This window comes from Parasteatoda tepidariorum, chromosome 10, assembly GCF_043381705.1.
Source record: "Parasteatoda tepidariorum isolate YZ-2023 chromosome 10, CAS_Ptep_4.0, whole genome shotgun sequence".
NCBI lineage: Eukaryota > Metazoa > Arthropoda > Arachnida > Araneae > Theridiidae > Parasteatoda > Parasteatoda tepidariorum.
The window spans coordinates 3,090,633-3,117,302 of NC_092213.1; the positions used below are offsets into that span (position 1 = coordinate 3,090,633).

Sequence of the window (26,670 nt, forward strand, 5' to 3'; positions counted from 1 at the left end):
CACTGTTATTATGGATAATTTTATTTACACAGAACGATAGAACATAATTTTAAACAATATATCTACACAAATTATATACACTTCAGTGATTGACTTGTCTTCAGATAATGCGTACTTTCACCTGGTGACTTTGTTGGCTAAATAATAAAATACAATAAACAAACCAACAGTTATTAAGACAACATAGCACATAAGTCTACGATCACTTCTTCCAGTGAACATCATCTTATTCATTTTATTCAAGCTTCCCGAAAGAAATCCAGAGCCACTATCGAATTCATTGTCCTACAAAGTAAACAAATGTGTTATAAGATCCATTAAAAATCAGAGCATAGTTTTCAGTGTTTGAACATATCAGTAGTGCTATAGGTTAAGGGATTTTATCTGGAGCTGTCCAGATAAAATTGTTCTGTTTGAGTCTGACCTCCAGCCGTTATACATGAGAAGGAACTCCAGTCTCAAGAAATATTACAATAAGCTCATCAGTTTTGGTGGCCAGAACAGAACCTCTTACTATCTCAAAAATTGGAAAAATAACCATAGACTGAAGAGAATCAGTCCCTTCTCTTTGGCTGTTTCAATTCACCTTGTAGACTTGCAATATCCCTGCCGAATTAAACCTCATTCCTTGAGGTCATGCTTTAGCCCTGTTACTGATTCTTCTGGTATCCATTTCCATACAGAGCTGTTGCACCCGGCCCATAAAAGTAAAGACAACCCAGAATTTATGAGACAAATGGCTCTTGAAACTACAGTACAGAACCCGTTATCCCGAAATCAGAAAACCGGAAAACCAGAACAAAAATTCGATAAATTTTCCCGCAATTTAAAAATTTTTTATTTTTTTTTTCCTCACAAGATTTTAGGGTTTTTCTTTCTTTTTTGAAAGGTGTTTACCTTACCATCATTTTGGAAATAATCATTAGTGTATTACTTCATCGCTTTTTCTTCTTTCTAAGATTATTTCCAAAAAGAAAAATTTTTAGTTGGGTTTAACAATAAAAAAACGGCTTTTTGTAGCGATTCAGAAAACCGGAAAAATCAGTTATCCGGAATAGCGATGGTCCCGATCGTTCCGGATAATCGGTTCCCTACTGTATTAGCCAAATACCAACAGATGCTTTACAACTATACACAGATGGCAGCAAGAGCGAAGAAGGTCATTCAGGCAGTGGGGTTTTTATTAAAACACTCACGTACACATTGAGTCTCAAAGTTAGAAATTCTGAATTTTGCTCGGTTTTCAGATCTGAGCTTATTACGATTGAAAATGGCCTAAGACATGTTGAGAATATTGCTGAGCCTGACTTTAAGCATATATGGATACTGACGGATAGCAAATCTTCAATCCAACACCTTAGCAACTGGAGGAATGTTGGAGACAGGGCTGCGGCTTCAATTTTGGGGATGCTCTTCAGGCTCTCTGCGGACTTTGGAGTACACTTCCAATGGATTCCATCACACGTTGGAATCAAAGGTAACGAGATGGCGGACTCACTGGCTAAAGATGCTTCTTTGGAACCTCTACAGCCAGATCTACCTTCCACTTTCAACGAGGTCTTTTCAGAGTGCAAAAAAATGTTTATGGACCTCTGGAGGGTTCCTCCTCCGCATAGTTGGTATTTCAGAAAACGACCTGGAAGTGCCTTGCTTTTTGAGGGACCTAGAAGCCAGCAGACTTGTTTATCTCGCTTTGCAAGTGGTCACTTGAGGTGTCTCTCGTATGTTCAGGGGCAAAAGACTTTTGGACTTTGCACTAAATGTAAGACTGCTCAGGCTTCTCCCGAGCATATTCTAAACTGCATCGATTTTAAGATCAACGAGGTTTTTTCAAAACCTCATCTGTTTTTAGACTTATGGAATTGGTCTAATTAGGATGGACCTCTTGGGGATTAGAAACAACAACAACATAGGTTAAGGGTCTGCAACGTGTTGCCCTCCGATGTTACCTTAGTGGCCCGTCTGTCGAATCGTGTTGTTCTGTTAAAAATAATGGATGATTATGTGGAATAAAATTCGTGACTAATGCTTGCATAAGATTGGCTATAACTATAGTCTGTTTATTTTACTGAGAGACATAACAAAACATTTAACAGATTAATTTGATCAAAGAACAAAAAAATGTCACTGCACATTTAATTTGAAATGATTATCATCTCTTTTATAATGTTTTATTTATTTCTTACTGTTGTAAATTAAGTATCATATTTTATCTGTTTCAGAAAATAATACATAAAATGATTTTAGTAAAAATATGAACAGTTAAAAAATCGAAATGTTAATTACCTTCACTGAAATCACCTCTCTTCTGCTTATAATAGAGTTCTCACTCAATTTTAGAAAAAAATTTCCCTGATTTTTCCAGGTATATCAGGTGAATTTGAATGAAAATCCATAAAATTTTTCATCAGAAAACTTTTTTTTATTCATAGTGTCAAATATTAAATTGTGTGAGCAAAAACATAAATCAGGGGTGATTGCACACTGGAATTCCGGGTTTTTCGTATAATTCTTCCGGATCTAAAAACTAGAAGCAGGGTGTGGTGGTTTTTCTGCAAAAATCGTGAGTACCGCATCGCATCTCAAGACCATTAGTTCGCAGACTTCCGCGAATCCAAAACTTATAATTCGACGAAATTTTGGTATATCCGCCTCACGATGCTCATTCACGTCGGTCGAATATCAATCATCGATTTTTGTATTTACCTGGTTAAAAACTTACGCATTAGGATTCGTTTCTCACTCAATTTAAAAATCGTATATCGCGTTTTTTATTCACGCGATTCAAAAATCCAATAACCTGTTTTATATTCATGCGAGTTTAAAATCCAATATTGATAGTCGTATTCAAGCTGTTGTAATATGAAACATCCATTTTCGTATTTAAAAAGTGCACATTATGACTTGTATTTATGCGAACTAAAAATTATGCACCGTAATTCGTACTTACGCCATTTAAAAATTCAATATCGGAATTTGTATTTTCTTGTTTTTCAAGTACAATGTCTCAATTCATATACACGAAGTTTTAAAATCCAATATCGCTTTCCTTGTTAGAGGTAAGTTTTCTCTTGAATTAGTTATTAAAAAGGTATGATACAGTTCATTAGTAGGTAATTTAATTATGAATGTTAGTTTAAAAAATTATGTTAACTATGAAATTTTTATCTTAATATTGATATTTTGCACATTAAATTTTCAGGGTTTTTCAGTTTGTGTCACAATTACCTCTGCATAATAGAATGAGAATGGAGACATGGAAAAGTTTAACTAAAATTTAGAATTTTATAAAATAATTGTAATAGATGTTAGAATTATTTAACTCGAATCTCAATAATTTATTACTGTTACTGACAATTCTAAGACTGGTTATTTTCCAGGTTTTTAGTAAAAAATTGCAATTTTCACTGACTATTCTATTAAATGCTTTTTAGAGCTAAAGTAAAATTCCCTGGCAATTCCAGGTTTTCCCTGGCCCATGGGAGCACTGTGATAAGTTTCTCATTATTACAAAATTTTTCGAATTCATCGTATCATTGTCTTTCTGGCGCAAAAAGTTGAAGACCCCTTCTGCAAGCAATGTTGAGATACAGGTTGAAGAGGAAATACCAAATCAATCTAGTTGTACTAATTAACCAAGAAAGCAAAGCAGAGCAAGGAGAAATGGGAGTTGAGTGAGGCAGACACCATACAAAAAAAAAAAAAAAAAAAAAAAAAAAAATAAAAAGAAAGAAATGCAGGTGGTTCGTAAAATAATAAAAATAATTAAAAGAAAGATTTCTACATGTTCGGAAAATATTAATTGGTAGAATGATCACAAATTTAAGTCCAATGCATTTTTAAAAACATGAAACCCAGGTAAAGAAAGGTAGATCAAGCGCTGAATTATTTTAGCTGTTACAAATTCAAAGCAATATTTTTGAACTTCAACAATATTGCAGGAGGGAAGAACAATTAATGCTTCATTTTGTAGTTATCTTATTCAGTGAGTTAAAGAACCACATAATTACATCTGCTTTATTACCAGTTGTAGTTCACTACTTTTAAGATACGAGCTTTGAACTTAATTCTACACTCATGTCCAAAATGGTTTTTATTGGGTTATTTTAGCAGGAGGTATTAGTCAGAAATATTTATTCTTTAAGTACATGAGCTGATCTATTATTCTAAACCATTTTTTTTACAAATTCGTTCTTTTAACCTTCAATTTTTTATGACTTTCTCGACAGTGAATATTTAATGCTCTTTTATTTCCTCTAAGAAATAAAATACTTCGAAAGTTACAGAGAAAATATGTTCCTTTCCATTAAAATAACATCACTGTTTTATGAGCATACATTTGCGCATGAAGGGGTGTCCAAAGTTATAAATAAACTATTCGTAATTGTAAGTTTTAATAATGATAATGCATAATTCTTATTAATGCTCAGCCACAGGGGCATTGTCATTGTGTCCATTGACACACTTGCAAAGATTTGTACCAATCAGATAAAAAAAATGAGTTGTTTGAGACTTGTTTCTTTTCCAAACTAACGTTTAAAGTAGTTGCCAGGTATACAAACTACTGTTTCTTTTTAATGGCACTACTCACAACACATTTTTTAAAAAAAAATTTTTACTGTACTACTCTACAAATTATGAAAAAATGTAGCAAGTAATGTAGTTTTGCTACCTGTAGCATGCTACTTCCTTACTCTGTCTTTGTTTAAGGGTACCTTTTGTATATCTATTCTAAGAAAGACTACATTGACAAGTGATTTGATAATAAAATTCAGTCTTTTTTTCTCTTATCAATGGAATCTTTATGAAATTTAAAATAAAATTTAATGTATTTACAGCAAATTATTTGTTGTAATTAGATTGTGAGATCAAATTTTCTATAAAAACCCACAATCCTTGAGGTAAACAAGCTCCTTTGTTAAGAAAAAAATTCATTGAGTTATCAGTGGTTTTAAGAGACAAAATTTAACTAAAAGTAAAAAAAAAATCTCTTAATTATAAGTCTAATAATAAAAATCAATAGTACGTTAAATTATATCCAAAAGGATATTATATATTTCTAACTAATTTTCAGGAAAGGAGATAGATATCTATAATTTAACTATCAGTAGCATTTATGCCAGTACGGATTCCTTGGCGACAATTGTCAATTCATCTACAAATGTCGCCAGAATCATAGACAGGGGCGACAAATTCATCACTTTGAAATTAACAAAATAAAAACGAAAAAAAGTTTTTTGTATCAATTTCCAAGCATTTAAAAAAAAATTTTGTACTAATTTTACTGTTATACGTGTGGTTAAATTTAAATGTTAAAATTTCAAATTTACATGTTATGCTATACTTTGCAATAATGTACTAAAAGTATAATTGTTCATTAATTAAAAAAAATTTTTGTTGCTCATTTAGAATTGATTATTATTAAATTTTAAGATAATTAATTTTTAATATAATATTTTGTTAGTTATTATTTTCTCTGTTTTTCTCATTTATATATTTATCTGATTTTAGCTTTTCAATTTCTATGTTGAATCTATTTGTTTATATTCATTCTTTAGCTTTTCAATTTCTATGTTGAATCTACTTGTTTATATTATTTTACCCTTTTTTAGCCTTAATTTTAATAAATACTAATCTTTAATCATGACGGGTTAGTTTTAGGGTGTCATATATAACAATAATTATTTTTTGATGTGTACCATAACATGAATTATGCAATTGGTGATCGAAATGGGCTACAGGTAGCGTAGAGCAGAACTCGCTACCTATGGCAACACTTTACATGCTTTTGCCATTAGCATGTGGGGAGTCATAGAAGGAAGTACATTACTTTCTGTTTCGATTTTCAAATAGATTAAAAACTTTTAAATTACTAAACTGAAAACTACATTAAGCATAGTTCTAAAAGAAAGTGTTGTGAGAATTTTAAAAACCCTTTTTGTGGAAAACATCATAATACATTTCTATATAACTGAGAAGAAGAGGACAAGAAATGGAACCAGTTTTCTCCTCAGGTGGCGTATCTGTGTGTTGCAATCGCTAATTATGAAGTTCGATTTTTTTTTTCAAGCTTGTCTACCATATTAATTTTTTAGACCACTAAATGATAAGTGATTTTATTGTACTACTAAATTTTTATTGTTGGTGTGAACCTTAACTATCATACAATTATTCTTAAGGAAAGCTAGTTTTAAAAGAAAGTAAAAGCTAAATTACCACATCATCTAGTAATCTAACACTATCCTTGGCTTCCACTTCAATATCATATGCTGCCTATAATGGGATTAAAAAAAGAAAACATTGAAATTATTTTCTTTATTTCATTTAATAATAATAAAATATTTTTAATGGAATATTAAAATTACTCTTATTAACATACTGCAAATGTAGGTAAAAAATTTAGGAAACCCTAATTATTAAACAATTACAAATGTTGTGTCTAACAAAAATTTCTTCTTCATCAAAATAAAATTTATCAAAGATTTAAAACAATATATCTTACAACAGCATACTTTTCAAATGAATGAAAAAGCTCACCAATTTTGTTCGATTTGATTTGAACTTGGTTTTGCATATTTCCTACAGACAACATAAGATCTACCAGAAACTTTCAAAAGAAAGATAAGTCAGGAAAAAATTGTCACAAAAATTCAATAATTTCTATACTAATGTTTTAGTTATAGCTCCAATGATTAATGTATCAAATATTTTTGAAATAACATCAAAATTTTAAAGAAAATAAAGAAAGTGCATATAATTGCTGATACATTAATTAATTTTCCTTAATCACTTTCTAAGTAAGCTATAAAAAATCAGTACAGTTATCACCACTAATAAAATAACAGAATTATAAAATCAGAAGTTTTTAAAATTCATATCTGCAAAAACTGAACCACAGGGCTCGTAGTTATCCTGATTTTCAGTTTCGTAACCTGATGTTCTTGATTCTTGTTTCAGTTCAGAACATCCTATTTTTTATGAATACAAATGTAAATTTTAAAAAAAAAGAAAAGATTTGAAGAACTGAAAAATTTTAACTTTTAATCCAACATATTTTTATTTAAATTAATTTAATAATAAAATTGCAAAATTTGGTAGTTAGAACTTACCAAATCATGCTAATTATATGCATGATTTGGACACATGGCCTCACACGTAGGATTAATACCAGTGATTTCATGAAAAAAAATCTTAATTAACAATTTTACATTAAACTTTTTTTATGGTAATGAATTTAGGCAAATATAGTAATAAATCTTGTTGGGAAGAGAGTAGTTTTGTAGTTTACAATTAATTTGTCGCTTTCGTCTGATTTTTAAAAAGGATTTGAATCCTCACAACCATACAGTATTTCTATCATAAAAGTTTTAAATTGAGGGATCATAGACTAAATTATTTTTGTACAAAAATGTTAAGCAGCATTTCCCTTCGTTTTCTATGTTATTAACACCTCACTTTAAAATCATTTAAGGAAGTCTCACTCAATTACAAAGAAAGAATTTAAATATTGATATGAGGGAGTATTAACTAATTGAAACCGTTTTTTTTTTTTTTTTTTTTTTTAAAAATNCCTTTTTTTTTTTTTTAAATGCAACGGTTCTTTTTATTTATTGATCTCTAAATATAATGAGTTGTTCAGTACTTCATTCATAAAAATATAGTACTAGAAAATATTTAAACTTTCTGCTACAAAGAAAGTTATTCTGAAATTAAAAAGAATACATTTTCTTATTTATTTGTAATAAAACTTGCCTTTAATTAAGTACAGCAAATTATACTCTTCATTTGTAGTTTTATCTTTTTGACCATTAATCATTTTTACTGATTAATTAGCACAACTTTATCAAGATTAAAACTTATGAGTTAAGCTTTAAAATCAAAGTTGAAGCAAAAGAAGTTGAAAGTGTTGCTGAGAATGCTTGTGTTTCACAAACAAAATATGTAATAATTTAAACAGAAATACTTTTTTGACTAAAATGAAGTGAAATCCAGCGTTTAGTCTTATCAGTGAAAAATCTTATTTATTGAAAACACCTTTGAGTGTAAATTCACTTTTATAGTGTCCTTACGCATATAAAAATGTCTGGGCACACTTATATTCCCAGTACAAATATAATTTTAATAAGCAGTGTAAACTGTATTTCTTTACTTACAAGCAAGAATAATCAACCTTATAATAAGTAAATATAAAATTGTGTTTTAGATGAGTTTAATGAATTGAAATAATAAGAAAAAATAGAAATAATAAGAAAAAAATTACAGTGAAACCTCTAGGAAAACCACTTCTGTGTAGCGACCTCTTTTGGGAGGAAAGGAATTTTTTTCCATAGACTCATTGTTGAAGAAAATCTTTAGTAGAGACCATCAAAACCTCTTCCAGTGAACAGGTAAACCAACACACCAAATGGAGGAAAAGCCAAACAAGGAAACACGAAACAATATCAAAAGAAAATAAATAAGTAGATGTTCAAATTATTTGTGTGGGACTTTTATTTAGAGAGCTCTTTCTAACAATCTCTGAAAGCAGTGTTTTCATCGCAGAAAAAAAATGGGTGAGAATTTCTCACCCTTTCTCAAAAACAGGGTGAGATTTCAAAAAGTTAAGTGAGATTTCTAAAAATTAAAAAAAAAAAAAAAAACACACTAAGAGACATGAAAAAAATCATTTCTTTAATTATAATACATTTTTAATATCTTCTAATTTTTAAAGTATTGAATATTTTTGCTGCATCATCATATGGAAAATGTTCTATATCTACTTTTTCATCAGCTATTCTCATTAGGTAACTCAAATGCGTATTTGTTTCGTTTTGATCGTTTCTACCCACATTTGTTTCATTTTCATTTGTCCGTTTCGGAGTAGAAGATATTGCCTTTACAAGGTATTTGTCCATCTTGCATTAATGCGCAAAAAATTTGAACGTCTTACATGAAGAAACTTTACCTACAGTAAACACGTGGTTGCAGAGAAATGCGTTCTGAAAGAGGTTCGGAGGGATGGTGTTCTGTAGTTCTTAAAGATTCTGAACAATACTGGTAAACAGGGAAGCTAGATAATGGGGCAGATGTTGAAAATAATGAAAGATCCAGGAAGAAAAGTGAAACGGATTTTATTCTAAATGGCGCAATGAGAAATTTTTTTCAAAATGCGAGAAATTCGCGAATTTTGAAATTGGTTTATAGAATGCGCGAATTTCTCGCGGTAATCATTTTTTAATGCGAGAAAAGAAAAAAATATGCGAGATTCTCGCGTTCTCGCGCTGTAGTGAAAACACTGGAGATCTACAACCACATGTTGAGTGCACTCGAGACGATGCTGTCAATGATTGATTTTAAGAATTGAAAGTTAATTTAGAAAAAAAGTTATTTTAGAAAAAACGAAGCATCTTAAACAAACAAACCTGTTCTTATCTTTTAAAGCTTACTAATTTTCATGATAAATTGAAACTGAATGTAAACTTATACAAAAAAACAGAGTTTATTCATTTAAAATACTTCTATCATTCATAATTAGTAAATTTGTTTTTACACATAATTATATCAGTAGAGATAATTTTTATTGACGCTAAGTTTTATTCATCGAACTGGTTTTCATGACGCCAACAGATGTGGCATTTTCGTACCAAGAAAATGACACTGACTAAAATTATAATAGTTTGTGAAAAATCGTGTATTTTCGATAAGATAATGGAGGTACAACCAAAGAATGACCCACCTCCATTAACGACCATTTTACAGTGGAACAACCTGAGAGGTTTCACTGCATAAATAAAAGTGAGGAAAGGAAGAAATTGTCAAACTATTATTGATGCCAATAATGCTTTATTAATTTTTGCAATAGGTGCTGCTTAAATTAATGCTGTATGAATTAATATAAATATTTAACGTTGGCACTGTGGTAGTAGTTTTTGTATGGCCCTCTGAAAGGGATGAAGACCGCAGAAAATTACTTGATTGTGTCAAATCTGAGTACTATGAGTTGACTAAGAAGAATTGTAACAAGCAGAAGTGCCAACTTTTCCATCTAGGAATCCGTAATCAGAGCAACAATAATACATATAACATTAACAAATTTCAAATTAGTGCAATTTCAAGGTGTTTTACAACTTAATTCCATATAAGTATACACCTAATATCAAAGTTCTCCCTAAGAATATAAGAGGGCAGGGTGCTTCTTCACAGAAAAAGGCACTTTGAGTTTTGAAAGGGCACTCATTCAACACTGTAAAATAAATTGTATCAAAACGTGTAATATTGCCATTTAAGTTACCGCCCTGTACTATTTTATGTGCATATTTCAAAAAGTAATTTTCACTCATTTTGTAGTTTATAAATAACAATTAAAGGTATGTTAAGAGACAATCTCTGTGCATATATATTTCTTTCTTCAAAAAAAGAAAGTAAAAATTTAAAATCACTTAAAAATGTATTAATATACTCCATTGAAAAAAGAGAAACTTTCTAACAAAGTAAATATTTGTAATAGCAATCAGAATTAAACCTATAAATATAGATAATTTTTGTGTGTAATTATGTTAACAGTTAATTAATTTTTCTTAAAAATGAAATATGAAAAAAAAGGCAGTGTTATTAAGGGATGGCAGTTAATTTTTACACAAAAGGGCACATTTAAGGCAGGCAGGGGGGTACCCTTCTAAAAACTTTTTAGGGAGAGCACTGCTAATATTATACATTAATTTACTATTAAATAAAGAAAGTCAAATTTAAGTGTTTTTTTTTTTCACATATTCATTACAAACAGCAAAATTTCAGAACTCTTGGTAGTTAAGGGTGAAAAAACCTTATATTTAAAAGATTATTATGAAAATTCTCAAAAATCATTATTTTTTATTGATTAACGGAATTGTTCTTTTAGCTTTATTGTGTTGGTACAATGCCTTTCAGTTCAGTGCACGATTTTGTAATGTTGATTAACACCGATTTTTTAATTATTTACCTTTCTTTTTATCCTGTACGAAGAAACTGTTTTTGGCTAGTATAATTAGTTTAAAAAAAAGCAGTATGGATGTGAAAATTAAAAATTATATTAAAATATTAACACAAAAATATGGTAAAGTAAGAAAATATTTTCAAAAATTGTCACTACAAATAAAAATTATTTATGACTGGTAAGTTTCTATTCAGGGTTGGCAAGTTTTTGACACGTGACGGTTTTTACCGGTTTATACCATGGTTTTTACCGTCATGTCAAAAACGTCAAAAACTGTCAAAAACCCATAGTTTTGGTAAAAGTGTATTTTTGAGTTTAACTGCTTATAATTTAAAATTAATTCATTTTTGGGCAATAAAATTAGAAAAAAAGTTGTTAAAAGATATTTAAGAACAGATTCTTGCATTTTCCCAACATGATTATATCAAAACATACTATTTGAAGTAAAATATTAGGATACTAAACAAAATTTTCAACATTTCCAAGCATCATTTTGTTTGGCATATTACATTACTGAAGAATGTCAAGTCATTCTTGACTTAGAGTTTGTTAGTAGTTACAAGTTTTGAAAGTTTTGTTTAGCTTATTTCTAATATTTAAGAAATGCCAAATTTTAAATTCTTCTTTTTAGTTCTTGAATTTATTAATAGTTCCAAGCTTTTTTGTTTGTTTGTTTATTTCTAACAATTAAGAAGTGCAAAATTTTGAATCCTTTGCAAATCAAGCTATAATGATAAAAGTAAGTATCACTATTTTCAATAAGTATATTACAATATTTCTATATGAATGTATATCCTTCTATAAGAATACATGTATGTAGTTGCAAAATCAATAGCAATCATTTACAACATTCATGTAACAAGGCAATTATGTGAAAATAATATATTGCCTGCTATATGCCATAAATTAAAGAAAACAGTAGGTTTTTGACGGTTTTTACCGGTAAAAACATGGTTTTTACCGCTGTCATGTCAAAAACCAGTTTTTGACAGCAAAAACCCAACCCTGTTTCTATTATAAGTTTTTCTCCATACATTCAAAAAAAATTTTGCTATTGCAAAATTTTGGGCTTAAAATTTTATCCAAATTTAAAAATCCATAAAAACCCTTGTCCATAGTTAAATTTCAACTTGAATTTAATAAAAACATGCATTTAACAGTACTAGCACTTCCATTATGAGAATATTTTTAACTAGGTCATACAAAAACAAAATTTTAAGAGGCGGAGAGGAGAATCTTTGTTTTATTAAAAGTATTTTGTGAAACTACCGGTGTTCCTAAAACAGAATTTGTGAAGGTACTGCTAAGTGGTAGCAAATTTTCCCTAGACAGACTCCTGACACTAAGTCATAACAGTGACACAAGAAAGTTAAACATCTTATTTTACTTACAGATTTCAGTTTTGAAATTTTCTTTGACAACTCTTCAGTGTGATATCTATTTTGTGCCTCCAATGCATCCTCTCCTACAATAAAAGAAAGAAAAAAATTGGCAATTAAAAACATAATTATTTTTTATACACAAAATATCAAAAGTTAGTGACAAATTATTATGACGTCTTTAATGAAATTGATACTTTATTGCATTAAATAACATAATAAGCTTAGATTTTATGAGATAATTAAATAATTAAGTCTGATGTTTCCCTCATTACTTAAACTATATTAGGCTTAAGTCATATTTATTGAATGTAACTGAGTAAAAGGTAATATTTATTTGAGGACTCTCTAATGTCCATTATTGGAATACATCTTTTTAAAAATTTAATATACTGCTAAAAGAGAATTTTTTAGAAAAGGGTAAATTAAAAAGTAAAAGCGCAATTTAAAATTTAAGATTCATGCTAATTATTCTATTTAATAACTCATATCTGATTTTTTAAAAAAATCATTTTACAGCAATATATTGCAATTAATTCTAAGAAGCCAATTTTATATATAACCAATTTTTCCAGAAAAATCTCTCCTGAACTATCTATATATTATAACATTTAAAATATAGCTCAAAATTATTTAATAAAAAATAGTCTTACAAAATAACTTCAAAGATATTTATTCTAACAGGCCAAAGTAAGATCCCCACAGAATATTTAAACTTTTTTGAAATAAATAAATAAAAAGTAACTAACTCTGAGGAAAAAATTATCACTAAACTTTGAATTAGTTTTGTAAAGAAATTTCCAAATTTATATCAATAGGAATAATGTTAACAACATCATACGAAACAGGGTGGAGATTTTTACAAGAAGAAACCTTTTTCATTTAGGACATTGAAAAAACCCAGAAGAAATTGAAGAAACTAGAAGTAGCAAATACAATTGTTCGCAACAAGAACTATAAGTATAATTTTTTATAGTTAAACTAATAAAATCTATTATAACAAAAGAAAAAAGTTTTTTAAGTGTAATTTTTAAAAAAATTACTTCTTTCATTCTATTAATTTTAGTTTCTTAGAGAATAGCAAAACCAATAAAACTACTACTATAGTAATAACAGATTTTTAAATTGTATTTAAAATATCCTCATTTCCCTAAATAATTATTTATACTCATATCTAGATAAATCATGAATAGTTATATTATTTTAGTTCCTCAGCATAAATCATACTCTGTTTTAAGAAAAATTTATTATATTTTTAATAATTCTACACAAATAGAATTATTTGTATTTAAAGCATAGTTTTGATTAGCATTACAAGTATTTCTTTAAAAAATATTGCTTTGTTAAAAATTTTCTCAACTGGGTAAATTTTCATGAATTTTTCCCACTTTAAATATTTTAATCTTTAGCGATTTTAGGTATTAATTAGTCCATTATAAGCAGTTAAAAAAAAAAGATTTTGGAACTTAAAATTTCTTTTTTAAAACTAGCTTCTTCACTGGGCTTGAAAGAAACCTATTTCATCTAGGGTGACTTCTTCCACAGTATTTTTCAGTCTAGAAGAAACTTATCATCCCTGAGTTGAAGTTAAACATGGCATATTTTAATTTTTCCTAGATGGGATTTAAATTTAAACTGATATCTATATATCTACAGGCATAATATATTGTTTTAAAAACACATCCAACTCATTAACTTCACCAGACATTGAATCCAAATATTATAATCAAGCATTTTTAAAAATGAATGGCACATTTTAATGAATTCTTCAGTCAATATATTGGTATAAAGTAAAATAAATTAACCAGTTTCAGTTAATTAGTAATTGTTTCAGTTTGCAAGTATATCAACTTCTTTTTACATACCTCTTATCCATCCAACTGAAATTAAAAAAAAAAGAAATTATTTTTAAATCATAAGCTTTCATTAATTAACTTAGAAATAAAAATTAAAATTTTTGATAAAATTAAATAACATTATTTTATACAAAATAATAACAAAAACTTTTATTTGAAAAAAGAAGAAAACAAAATATAATAATAAATTGGATGTTATAATTTAATAATAAATTAAAAGATGTAATTACATTATAAAAAATTACTCAATTGGACTTAAAATTGAAACAAAACAGTCATTTTTCTGATTAACTCGTAAGAGTAAAACAACGATTTTTCGATAGATATACTATATACTTAGCTGATGAATAATAAATTATTTTATTTAATCTCACGAACACTAGGTTGAATTTGCATCAGTAGGTCTTCAAAAGTTAGCTATCTCAGGGGTCTGTCCAGGCCGAATTTACTACCGTTTAGCGGTACCTTCACAAATTCAACTTTAGGAAAAACGGTAGTTTCACAAATTCAACTTAAGGAAAAACGGTAGTTTCACAATACTTTTTCTTAAAATTTTGTTTTTGTATCCCTTAAGAAACGATAAATCCATATTTTTACCATATTTTTGTGTTGATTTTTTTAATATAATTTTAAATTTTTCACAAATTATGTCTAAATTTTCACAAAATAGGTACCTCTCAGAAAAACCTAGACAGACCCCTGTATCTATACTCCAATAGATATCTTTGGATTTATAACGACATAATTTTTCTTTTTAAAAAAACAGTTGGAAGAATTATAATTCATAGTATTTTTTATTTAAAAAGAAGTGAACTGTGAGTAGCAGATAGGGCAACTCTAAATACAATGATTAAATGTTTGATGCGTTAAAAGTTTGAGCTCAGGAATAAAATAAGAAGAAAGAAAGATGCATGCATGATAATAATAAAAAGAGTGAGAGAGATTAACTTTTTGAAATATTTAGGCAAATAAAATTATCTCATTATATCATTTTTAATGAATATTATAATTAGCAATTAAATTTTGAAAGAAGGTGAAATGTTTGAATTAATATTCGTTAATTTAAATGTAGCTAAGAGTTCATTGAACACAGTGGCCACATTTGGGAAAAAATCTAAAAAATGAAAGAGGAAGATTTAAAAAACAAATTGTTTTCATAATTTCCTATTGACCAATTTTATTGACACTTTTTCATATAATTTTGACCCATTTAATTCTTATAATTAAAGTGAAATTAAAACTTTTAATGCCATCATGAAACATTATCACCACTTTTTAAATATATTACATAAGCAATTTTGGACTCTCTCCTAATCAATGAAAATTAGCAAATCACAAATCCCCCAGCTATCATAAAACACTCACCCCTGGATTTGCTTTTATTTTGACACTGATTTACTGTAGTTTTAGGGTTAAATTCAACTAAAATATGTCATTTTGAATTAAATGAAGTTAACATTCTACTACATTTTCTAAAATTTTAATTCCAGTATTTTTTAGGCGTCTTTTGTGTTCATAACTCTTGAACTCTGAAATTCATCAAAGGAATTTTTTCTTTTCTCTGATTCACCTTTTATTTGAAATATTCCACAGTAGCTTTTTTGATATTTTTTTAAAATTCATTTTGCACTTTTAGAAAGTTTTGAAAATAGGCGTATTTTAATGTCTTACGTAACCAGTTTTTTTATCCCAAATACCTCTTTGTTATTAAAAATAAGCAAATCACAAATCCCCTCTGACCCATTAGATGTAATATCCCTTTAGCAGGGGTGATTGTAGACCCAACTCAAAAATCCTGAAAATTTCTTGAGCAAAATCATTCAAAAAATTAATATCTTTATAAATTTAAATCATTGAAATTTTGAAAACATGACATTCTAAATGAATTATATGCAGCATAATTTAATTGAATAATTATATGTAAGTTTACTTTTATCTCTAATAACATTTCATATTCTACTAGAAAAAATATTAACAAATGAAAGAGATATAATTCTAGTATAAATTCTAGTTCTAACATTTTTAAATAAAATATACAATAATTTTTATATATAAATGTGTTCGATGATTTCTTGAAACTTCTGGACTTAGGATTTCCAGAAACTTTCGGATCGCGGCTAGCAAAAAATCCGGATTTTTTTCCGGAGCACAATCACCCCTGCTTTAGGAAATAAAACTATGCTTCACACCTATTAATTATAAAATTTGGTAATTTCAATGAAGAAAATAACAACAAGCGTAGAAAAAACAACACATCCTGAAACAGAAAAGTAAGAACTACAAGTAAAAAAAAAGATGGCATTGATATATTTTTTTCCTACTGTTTCAATATGCTAAGAACTATACTATCCTCTGAAATTCTCAATTAAATGTTAATTATAAAATGAAGGAATTTTAGAAGCAAACAATTATTAATAATCAAAATCGTTAAGAATAAAAAAAATCAATCTATTATATCAGAAATTTTAATTTTATATAATTAATTTAAAACAATAATATTTTCTTTAAATAGGTTAAGAATATAAATAGCATAAGGTTAGCAAATTTGTTAAAAAATGCTGATTGCGATCGATGATGTTTCAAACCTTGCATTGCAAAGTAACAGGTTCAGACCAATATTGTACTGTATCCAAATTTGAGTAAGTATTTAATAAGGTAAAAAAAATTAAATATTAACAAGTAAATAAAACCACAACGCCCGGCGAAATGTTCAGAGATATAAAAAAATAATAATACTAACAGATCCAGGAACAAATAAATATAATTCAAAATAGTTTAAATAATAAATAACTGTAAAAACAAAACTGAACAATTTTGCATATATATTTGACGAACGGAACCTAACTTTTAAACTGAACTGCAAGTGAATAACAAAAATGAACACATTGCCTTACCAACTGGTCTAGAAGCACTCATAATTATAAATTAATAGTTCATAATAAAATTAGGGTCGAAATTAAAACAGTTATTTAACTATGATGATGTATGTATTGTTGGCGAATTGTGAATCATAAAAACATTACAGTTCTGTTTGCATCGTTTGAGCAGTGCTGATTTAGAACTTATTCCATGGTTTAATCCGTTTGGCACGAGTTTTCGTTCGTTAAAAATCAGTTTCTCTTGAATAATACGAGAAGTATCAACTTTCATGTCTGCTTACCGTTTTCTAAATTGAATTTTATGAACACATTATTACGTCATGTCTGTCGCAAGTTGAGGTTGATGACGTATGTTATGTGCAATAATAATAAAAAAAAGGATTTTAGTAAGGAAATGAAGGACAATGGACGATAATATAAAAAATGAGAGAGGGGGTGGGGGAATAAATTCAAACTATTCTAAAGAAGTTGGCGTTTTTCATAAATATTCTGCCAAAAAAAAAAAAAATTTAATTGAGAGCTTGGCCAAAGAATACCTTGTTTTTTGTTCGCCAAGATTGAGAGTCTTCCATCTTTTTTTTCTCTTTAAGCCAGTAAGCCTCCCATAAGAAGCTCATATTTGTTAAAAATTTTAATAAAATGAATATTTAATCTTTATAAAAAAAAATTACAAATAAAATTGTTCTCAGGGGGGATGCAAACAGGGAAGATCTAGATATTTAAGAACCTGTTTATTTCTGAGTTCTGGTTCTTTATTAGCGGAAGGAGATTAGTGTTAGTTATAGCATTATGCTATCAGTTTATGAANTGGACGATAATATAAAAAATGAGAGAGGGAGTGGGGGAATAAATTCAAACTATTCTAAAGAAGTTAGCATTTTTCATAAATATTCTGCCAAAAAAAAAAAAAAAAAAAATTAATTGAGAGTCTTCCATCTTTTTTTTCTCTTTAAGCCAGTAACCTCCCATAAGAAGCTCATATTTGTTAAAAATTTTAATAAAATTAATATTTAATCTTAATAAAAAAAAAATTACAAACTAAATTGTTCTCAGGGGGGATGCAAACAGGGAAGATCTAGATATTTAAGAACCTGTTTATTTCTGGGAGTAGTAAAAACCTATAATAGTTCGGGGATATTTTTATGGTTTGGGAACCTGGACCATATATTTACCGATTCGAACATTTAAGAAATCGTGAGTTTTTATTTCCTTATTTCTTATCAATTTTTTTTAAACATATTTAGTCGAATGTCTAAATATAAACAATAAGGAAGTTCTTATGAACAATAATATTTAATTAAATTTAATTTGAATTAATTTTTCGATGAATAAAAAAAACTTTATAACAACATTTAAATTTTTAAAACAAAAGTAATTAATATATGCAATACTTTTTACTTTTTTTTTTAACATTGTATGAGCGTAAAAAATGTGACTTCTAATGTTTTGTAATTTTTTAATTTTCTATTTCCTAATTATTTTGAAATGCATTTCCCCCCCCCTCTTTATTAGCGGAAGGAGATTAGTGTTAGTTATAGCATTATGCTATCAGTTTATGAAACGAAGTCGAATCAGTATAACACGCAAAAAGCATTATTGGCAATTATTAGAAGCAAAAAAAAAGAAGAAAAAAACTAATCCCACATGAAAGCAAAATATTTTAAAATTTTTTTGTCTTCCAGTTGTTCGCAGGGGCGCCTTTTTGACCCTCATACCTATGTCCGATTTTATTTTATTTTATAACCATCGTTGAACAGCCGACGCAATTTTAGGCTAACGACTAGTGATGTTCTATTCCGTAGCCTAATAATTTTGAACCCAATACAGAATACAAGGGGAGTTCTGGATCAAGTATCAGGGGAAATCTGCGACTTTTTGGTGGAACTAACCCCCATTTGCGTTACATGGAGAGCAAAACCACGAAAAACCTTCCACGGTCTTAGCCTGATGGCAAGGGAACTCTAATCCAGGATCCGTCTACAACTGAGAACTTTTTACGCCAGTATTGTGGCTGGTGCGAGACGGGTGCGGAACTCGTATCGACCAGCCATCGCTGAGATTCGAAGCCGGTTTACCACATAGGAAGGCGAATACGCTCTATCTCCTGAGCCACCACGACTCCCATCTTTGCTCGATTGGCATATTCCAAAGTTTGGAATTAGTCCTTCCATGTCCAACTAGCTACACAAAGAATAACTTTATACGTGAACTACAGCGAATAGAAGTGTTTTATTCGCTCATAAATTTACCAATCGTTATTAACACTAGAAAGACGGAAAATTGGTATATACCAGGGGTTTCCAACTGGCGGCCCGCGAAGCCTTTTTTTGTGTCCCGCGAACTAAAATATGTTAGTTGTCATTTTTTTACGGACAATTTTCGTAAAAAATTTATATGGGTTTAAAATATTTTTCTCGTTAATAAAAATCTAATTTCTTCATGTTTGTGAAATTTAACATACCAACTGTGCAAAGAAATTTATTTTTCAGGTTTTGCATCCAAGAAAATATTTATTCAAATACAAAAATAATCGTGTATGTTGCTCTTTTTTATTTCATTTTTTTCGTATTTTATGAATATAATTTAGCATGTGCGTATCAGAAATTTTCTCGAAGGAATTCTCCGATTTAACTTTTAGAAACCACTCATTTTGTACGAAAATATTTAAACACACATTTGTAAATTCTGGTGGTTGCAGCAGACAAACCTTAATTTTCTCATTGATTATTTTGTGTGCTACTATGTAGGTTTTAATACAATTAGATATATGTTGCACATTAATTGTTTAATACATAGGTGCGCACTTGAAAGTTATTGTAGCCCGAATTTTTATTATTTATTTAATATTTTTAAAATTATTATGAATAACAATTAAATATTTTTAAAAATCTACTTCTTATTTTAATTTGTAATTCAATACTTCTGTTTTGTGAAGAGAAGCAGAACTCTTAGTGTAGACTTCGAAATGTTTATTACCATCGATATGAGTCATTGATGACAGATATCCACTGAGGAAACGAGTAATGGCAGTTTGTTCTCGTCTACTGCTGCCCCGAGACAAGGAGCCCCCTGGGTACCTACTCTGATACCATGAGTGTACCGGTGGAACCGTCCAACTGGCTATATTCTTTGCCTTGCATTTAGAAAAATGCTCCAAACAAGTAAGAGGAGCGATAGTCGTAATGGCCTCTTCAGCACCTGCTTTGGCCANCTTGGCTTCAAGAGTATTTTTTTTCGCTAGAAAGCAATGCTTTATGAACACGCGAAATTCCTTTTTATCCATTGTTTTTAAACTAACAAAAGTTGCTTCACTAAAAATACTATATCTCACAAACTGTTAGTCCGACAGCTGTCAAATTTATACACGTGTCTTTCGAAGGTTAGAACTAACTAAAAATTAAATGTTTTTAATAATAGTAGCCCCATCTATGTGTCAGCCTACGAACTTTTCAGCCCAACTGTTATGTAGGTTTTAATACAATTAGATATCTGTTGCACATTAATTGTTTAATACATAGGTGCGCACTTGAAAGTTATTGTAGCCCGAATTTTTATTATTTATTTAATATTTTTAAAAATATTATGAATAACAATTAAATATTTTTAAAAATCTACTTCTTATTTTAATTTGTAATTCAATACTTCTGTTTTGTACAACTTGATAAAACTCTGACAGTAATACTTAATGTTCCTACAAACATAAAAGAGTCCTTACAAAAAATTTTGATAAAGTTGCGGCCTGCCATTTGATTTATGTTTTTAATTGTGGCTCCCGGCTCATGTAAGTTGGAAACCCCTGGTATATACCTATATTGCCCAAAAGCAGTCAAAATGACTGGATTGTAAAAGAATAAATAATGCGTAAAGAAATTTGGTTAAAATTAATTTTTAATATTTTTTATATTATTTAAAGTTATGTAATAAGTTATTAGTAAATATTAACAATAAAAAAATTATATGTTGCACAAAATTCTAAGAAATTGTGTCATTATATACATCATTGTTTTTCTAATTGAAATTAAAAGCAGTCAAAATGACTTCCTTAGGCAATCTAGTGTTAGAATACATATTTATCAAAAAATATTTGATGCATAGAATTACTTTACTTCAAGGAAAACAAATTTTATAATTGTGTGCAATATTTATTATTCGTGTAGTTGATTTTAACGACAGATAAGATGTAGTCAACCCCGCTTAAACGAATACCATTGGTTCCAGTCAATTCCATTCAATTAAAAGGGGAGTGCTCTATTCAATCTTAAATTATACATTTTTGAGAAATTTTACTTTTTAATGGTATTTAATGCAGTGTAGTGTTTCGATTTAATGAACTCTCTATGATCCATAAACAATTGTAATTAAAACTGTCGGTGTTAGCATCGTAAAATATGAATGCCATTTAAAGTTCATTGGCGCAAGTAATCATTATTCTACTGAGAAAGATATACTGTGTTAGGTTTTTGAAAACTTTTCTTATCATAACAAATAGCTCACCAGGAGGGGACCGCAAGCCTTGACCACAAAACTCTATTTTACATTCTAAATTAATGTTGTGTAAGTGAAGTCAGTCAAAGAAGGATAAAACCTTCTTCATTTTCTTAAATGCAAGCTAGGTTAGATTTATTCTCACGCTTTTCCACTAATATACCTACGTAGAGCAACAAATGCATAGGAAGTCCCTATTAAAGAAACCACCCATTGTATTCTTAACTGAAAAATGGAAATTCCATTCTAACTGGTGAAATATTTCTTAAAAATAAACAATTTTCTTTCTTTTCACTACCTCTTCTTTATGCAATTAAGTGGGGGACTAGAGACAAAAAGTATCCGTTTAAACGAGGAAATGTAACATTAGTTTTAGATATAACGATTTGGTTCCGTTAAAGCTTATTCGTATAAGCGGGCTATTCGATATGCAATTAAGTGGGGACGACTGTATATTAAAATGGGCCAAAATAATAATTAGAAATTGAAATGCCTTTGTTATTTGTTGTTTTATGTTTCGGAAAAAGTTTACCAGAGTTTGAAAGATGATTTATTAACTTGCAAAATTTAAAATATGTAAGTAAATAAAACTAACATCTAACCTAACGCTCAACAATCTAATGTTTTCTCTGGCATTTTATTAACTTACGATCTTTTAAAGCTAGTTTAGCTGTAAATTAAATAAGTGTGCTAATTTTGAAATAAAAGTTCGATAACACGGAGTTTTTATTTCTTTTCTCTCCCTTTTTTTTCCTATCAGTTTTCTGCAGAGAGTGGCGCAGCTGGAAAAATTTTCTACAAGAGTTTAAAATTGAAAGTTTTAATTTTCATAAATTTACACTTCGACAATTTATAAAGAATTATGTTCTAACAAACTTCTTTTCAATATAATTAGATAACAATAATGACAATATTTGATAATACAATTGGATAACAATATCATGCCCGAACAATATGTTACAAGATTGGCTTGAAATAGAAAATTGTAATTTTTTACACTTAAAAGACATAATTTTTCCCAAAAATGACAGACTAATGAAAAAAGGCGGGAAAAGAAAATTAATAATAAAAAAAAGAAAAAAAGAATTTAAAAAAAATCCGAAAAAAAGGATAGAAAAAAATCCAGAAAATAAAATATATAATCTTTTTATCTGTCCAGACGATTATATCCGCAAAAAAGAGTGCTTTCTAATATTGTATCAATATAGCCAAAGCAAAATATATCAATACAATAGTGTGATGAACACTCAAAAAATTTTTACAAAAATTACAACAAATAAAATAGAACACAATAAGTAAAAATAACACATAAAAACAGAAGATAAAATATAAAGAAAAAACAGAATAAAACATAAAACATAATCTGCGAGTAGCGAAATCAAATGAACTTACATGAACGGGAAATTTTTCAAGAATAATTTAAAATATTTTCGTAACAAGATTGCCAGATTGCAAATTATGAAAACGAAAGCGCAAATTCAGATAAAAGCGTAACCACAGGAGCTTTGTTTTAAAGTGCGTTCTTACTGCATTACTGAAGTGCGTTTGATTTGTTAGTTACCAAGGATAGGCCCGAAAATGGATGTGTGCAAGGTAATATTATACTGGATAATTTAAAGAAGTTGACTATAAATAATTTCAGAAAATAAATATTTATTTAAGAAAAAAATATAAAATAGAAAGAAACATGAATTGCCTGTTCTGCACATAATTTTAGCCACGGATTTGCCCGAAATGGATTTGCACATGGAAAAATTATATAAATTAAGATTGAAATCTTTTTAGTGAATAATTTTACCCACGGATTTGCATTTTATATAATGTTACAAATTATGCAAAAACACTAAAAACGATGATTTTGTTATTGTTATCCATAAGAAGAAAGAAAATAGCTGAAGTAATAATAATCTTGTTTACTTGTTGTTGTTCTCATCACCATGACGAGCAGAGCTAGATCAGGTCCATGAGCTCGTTCACTCTGAGAAAGTCCAGCACCAACAGGGGAACTTGAACCAGGTCCTGCTTGGTAAGTTCCAGACAAGATAAAATGTGGTCAGAGGAGGCTTGGGTAGCAGAACTCTTAGTGTAGACTTCGAAATGTTTATTACCATCGATATGAGCCATTGATGACAGATATCCACTGAGGAAACGAGTAATGGCAGTTTGTTCTCGTCTACTGCTGCCCCGAGACAAGGAGCCCCCTGGGCACCTACTCTGATACCATGAGTGTACCAGTGGAACCGTCCAACTGGCCATATTCTTTGCCTTACATTTAGAAAAATGCTCCAAGTAAGTAAGAGGAGCGATAGTCGTAATGGCCTCTTCAACACCTGCTTTGGCCAAACTGTCAGCAATCTCATTTCCAACTATATCGACATGTGACGGAATCCACTGAAAGTGGATCCGATGAGAAAGTTGACATGATGGAGTCCAGACCCTCAAGAAATGCAATAAGTTCGCTTCGGAATACCGAGTAGAAGCCCGGGTTTCCTCTCTTGATTTTTTTATTTTCTGATCCCGAAGTTTAATATAAATTCCACAGCCAGATCTGTCACCATCAAGCCTACTGCCATCTATATTCAACTGAGCAGCGTCCATGGGGACATTATTAATTCTTTCAAGTGCTAGCTGTTTCATGTAGTACAGCAAATCAATTTGTTTGTTAACCCGGACAGGAAGGTCAACATGAAAGAGAATCCCGTCAAGACACTCACTCAGAAGGGTCGATAATCTGTGATAGACTGTAATGTTCTACAGAACTGGCGATGAGGTTGCCAGAGATAACCTGTCCAAGGGGACTACCCCGCTTAAATCTTTGCCAAAGAATAAAGTCAAAGACTTTTTGGTTACTGTTCCATGATCCCAGAAACTTCGAAGTATGGTTCTGAGAGCCTAGGCTGGAGAGCTTACTGTAGTACTTCACCAAGCATGCATTTCTTCTATGTCTCAAAGACTGCAGATCAGCTTCATAAAGTACAATGTCATTCGGGCAAGAATTGCGAAGGCCCGTGATGATTCTTGCAGCACTGAGTTGAACACGTTCAAGCTTCTGCAGGTTTGAGTCTGAAGCACTACAAAAGATGGGAAAGCCGTATTCCAAAATGGGTCGAATAAGAGAGACATATGTATTTCTAAGGGTACTAGCATCGACACCCTAATCACGACCCGAAATGGATTAAGGATATTAATGCGTTTCCTAGCTCTCAGAGTAAGATGTTCTAGATGACTGTTACCCAGAATCTCAGGATCTAGAACGAAGCCCAAATATTTTGGGTGTTTCTCCACTTCCAGGAGCTGACCATTGAGCTGGATTCCTAGTCGAAAATTATATAATTTTCTACTAGTTGTGAAGAAACTATCGGTAGACTTTGAAGGGTTAAAACACAGTCTGTGGTCAACAGCAGACCCCCACATGTCTGCAGCCAGATTCACTCTCTCCTCAACCTTTTCAATATCAGAGCCGGAACTCCAGAGAACAATGTCGTCTGCGAAAAGTCCAATTTCACAGTTCTCAGGTATGACTTTTTCAATTCCTGCAATAGAGTGAACAAGGTAGGGCTCAAAACCGAGCCCTGAGGAACATCTTGACTTATTTTAACACTCTTTGAGACCGAACCATTGAGCCTCACTTTAATGAGTCTATCTCTCAAAAAATTATAGATCCAAGGCAGTGCTCTACCTCGTATACCGAATTTGTCATACAATTTAATAATCAGCTTCTGAGACCAAACTCTGTCAAAAGCCTTAAAGAGGTCTAGAACGGCAGCTATGGTATGATTTGTAGGTTTCATACTGTGTGCGTTTCTGACTCTTTGGCTAAAATAAAGCACCTGGTCGGCTGTGCTGTGTCCTTCTCTAAATCCACATTGCTCATTCGGTAGAAGGTTGTGGGAATTTAGGTAATACGTAAGTCTCTTTAAAATCATTTTCTCTTTAATTTTACATGAAATGGATGTCAAAGCTATGGGTCTATAACTCTCAGCAGAAGTAATATCTTTGCCAGGCTTTCTAATAGGGACCACAACTGCTTTTTTCTAATCTCGAGGAAGACGACCCAGTCTCCAGGAGTCATTTATGATGTCTAGAAGTCTCTGTTTTCCATGTGATCCCAGATGACAGACCATTTGGCCTTGAACACCATCAGGCCCAGGTGAGGTATTTAAGTTCGAGTCTGAAATCGCATTTCTCAAGCTCCTGGGCTAAGAAGGGTCCGCGGAAAACGGCTGGACCCTCATGAGGATTGCTGCGACAGCCATGAAACTACATTGCTAGCACTAGTTTTAACATACTCGTCGTTACCAGAAAATTTCAGGCTATTCACTGATTGGTAATCCTCTCCTAAAATGTTAGCTGCCTGTTCATCATTCTGAGCCAAGGCGCCATCTTGAGATTGTATAGTATTGCACTTTTCGAATTGGGGCTGGTCTTTACTAATGCCCTTCACCAGCTTCCACAATTTGCCGTTGGATGACCTTGAGTCCAGACCAGCACAAAAATCATTCCACCTGTCTCTCTTGATCTGAGCGTACATCTTTTCTAATTATGCATTCACCCTGTTTAGTAAGACTTTGTTGGCGTCAGTATGGACAGAGTCCAGATCATTTAGGATTTGTCTTCTCTCTGCAATTAGAGGTTGGAGGGCAGGCATTTTGCTGGTTAAGAAAGGTCTTTTCCTTTTAAATTTGCCCCTTGGAATGGACTGGCCAGCAGCGTTGTAAATGATTTGTTTGAAGGAGGGCCAGTCAGTCTCTAGGTTATGAGTAAGGGGTTTCTCACAAACCAAACTTTCGTTGAGATCAGTGAAAGCCTGCCAATCAGCACGCTTGAAGTTCCATCGCCTATTGCTGAACATGTAAGCTGGTTGCCTCTTATTCAGTTCTAACAGGATTGGAAGATGATCACTTCCTATGTTCTCAACCACTCTCCAGTTACAGGCGGGGGCTGAGGTCAGGACTAACAATGGTTACATCCAAGACCTCCCTCGTATTGTGGCTATATGAAAAATGAGTGGGTGAACCATCGTTAAGAAACACAAAACCCTTATCGTCGACCATGTTTACTTTATTATATTTTTTAATAAACTTTACTATTAGAAATAAATAAAAAAATTTCCTCTTCAA

The 26,670-nt window shown here is 30.3% G+C and overlaps 1 protein-coding gene across 2 annotated transcripts; it reads right to left on the bottom strand.

Annotated features, from left to right (window-relative positions):
* On the bottom strand, nucleotides 1-17,462 carry LOC107436964 (BET1-like protein). Of its 2 annotated transcripts, XM_016048806.4 has the most exons (5): nucleotides 17,081-17,417; nucleotides 14,196-14,210; nucleotides 12,343-12,416; nucleotides 6,217-6,273; nucleotides 1-285 (listed from the first exon to the last, which is right to left on the bottom strand). In XM_016048806.4, exons 1-5 carry the CDS (start codon nucleotides 17,100-17,102, stop codon nucleotides 118-120), a joined length of 336 nt encoding a protein of 111 aa, XP_015904292.1. In that variant the 5' UTR covers nucleotides 17,103-17,417; the 3' UTR covers nucleotides 1-117. The 2 variants fall into 2 exon arrangements, with proteins under 2 accessions (XP_015904292.1, XP_015904293.1); XM_016048807.4 differs by lacking the exon at nucleotides 14,196-14,210 and having other exon boundaries at nucleotides 17,081-17,462.
* Between the last annotated feature and the right edge of the window lie 9,208 nt (nucleotides 17,463-26,670).

Coding starts and splice junctions, on each gene's coding strand:
- LOC107436964 (XM_016048806.4), bottom strand. CDS start 17,102: ATGAGTGCTTCTAGACCAGTTG. Junction 6,274..12,342: donor AAATTTCAAAACTGAAATCT/GTAAGTAAAATA, acceptor ATCCCATTATAG/GCAGCATATGATATTGAAGT. Junction 286..6,216: donor TTAGATTACTAGATGATGTG/GTAATTTAGCTT, acceptor TTTACTTTGTAG/GACAATGAATTCGATAGTGG.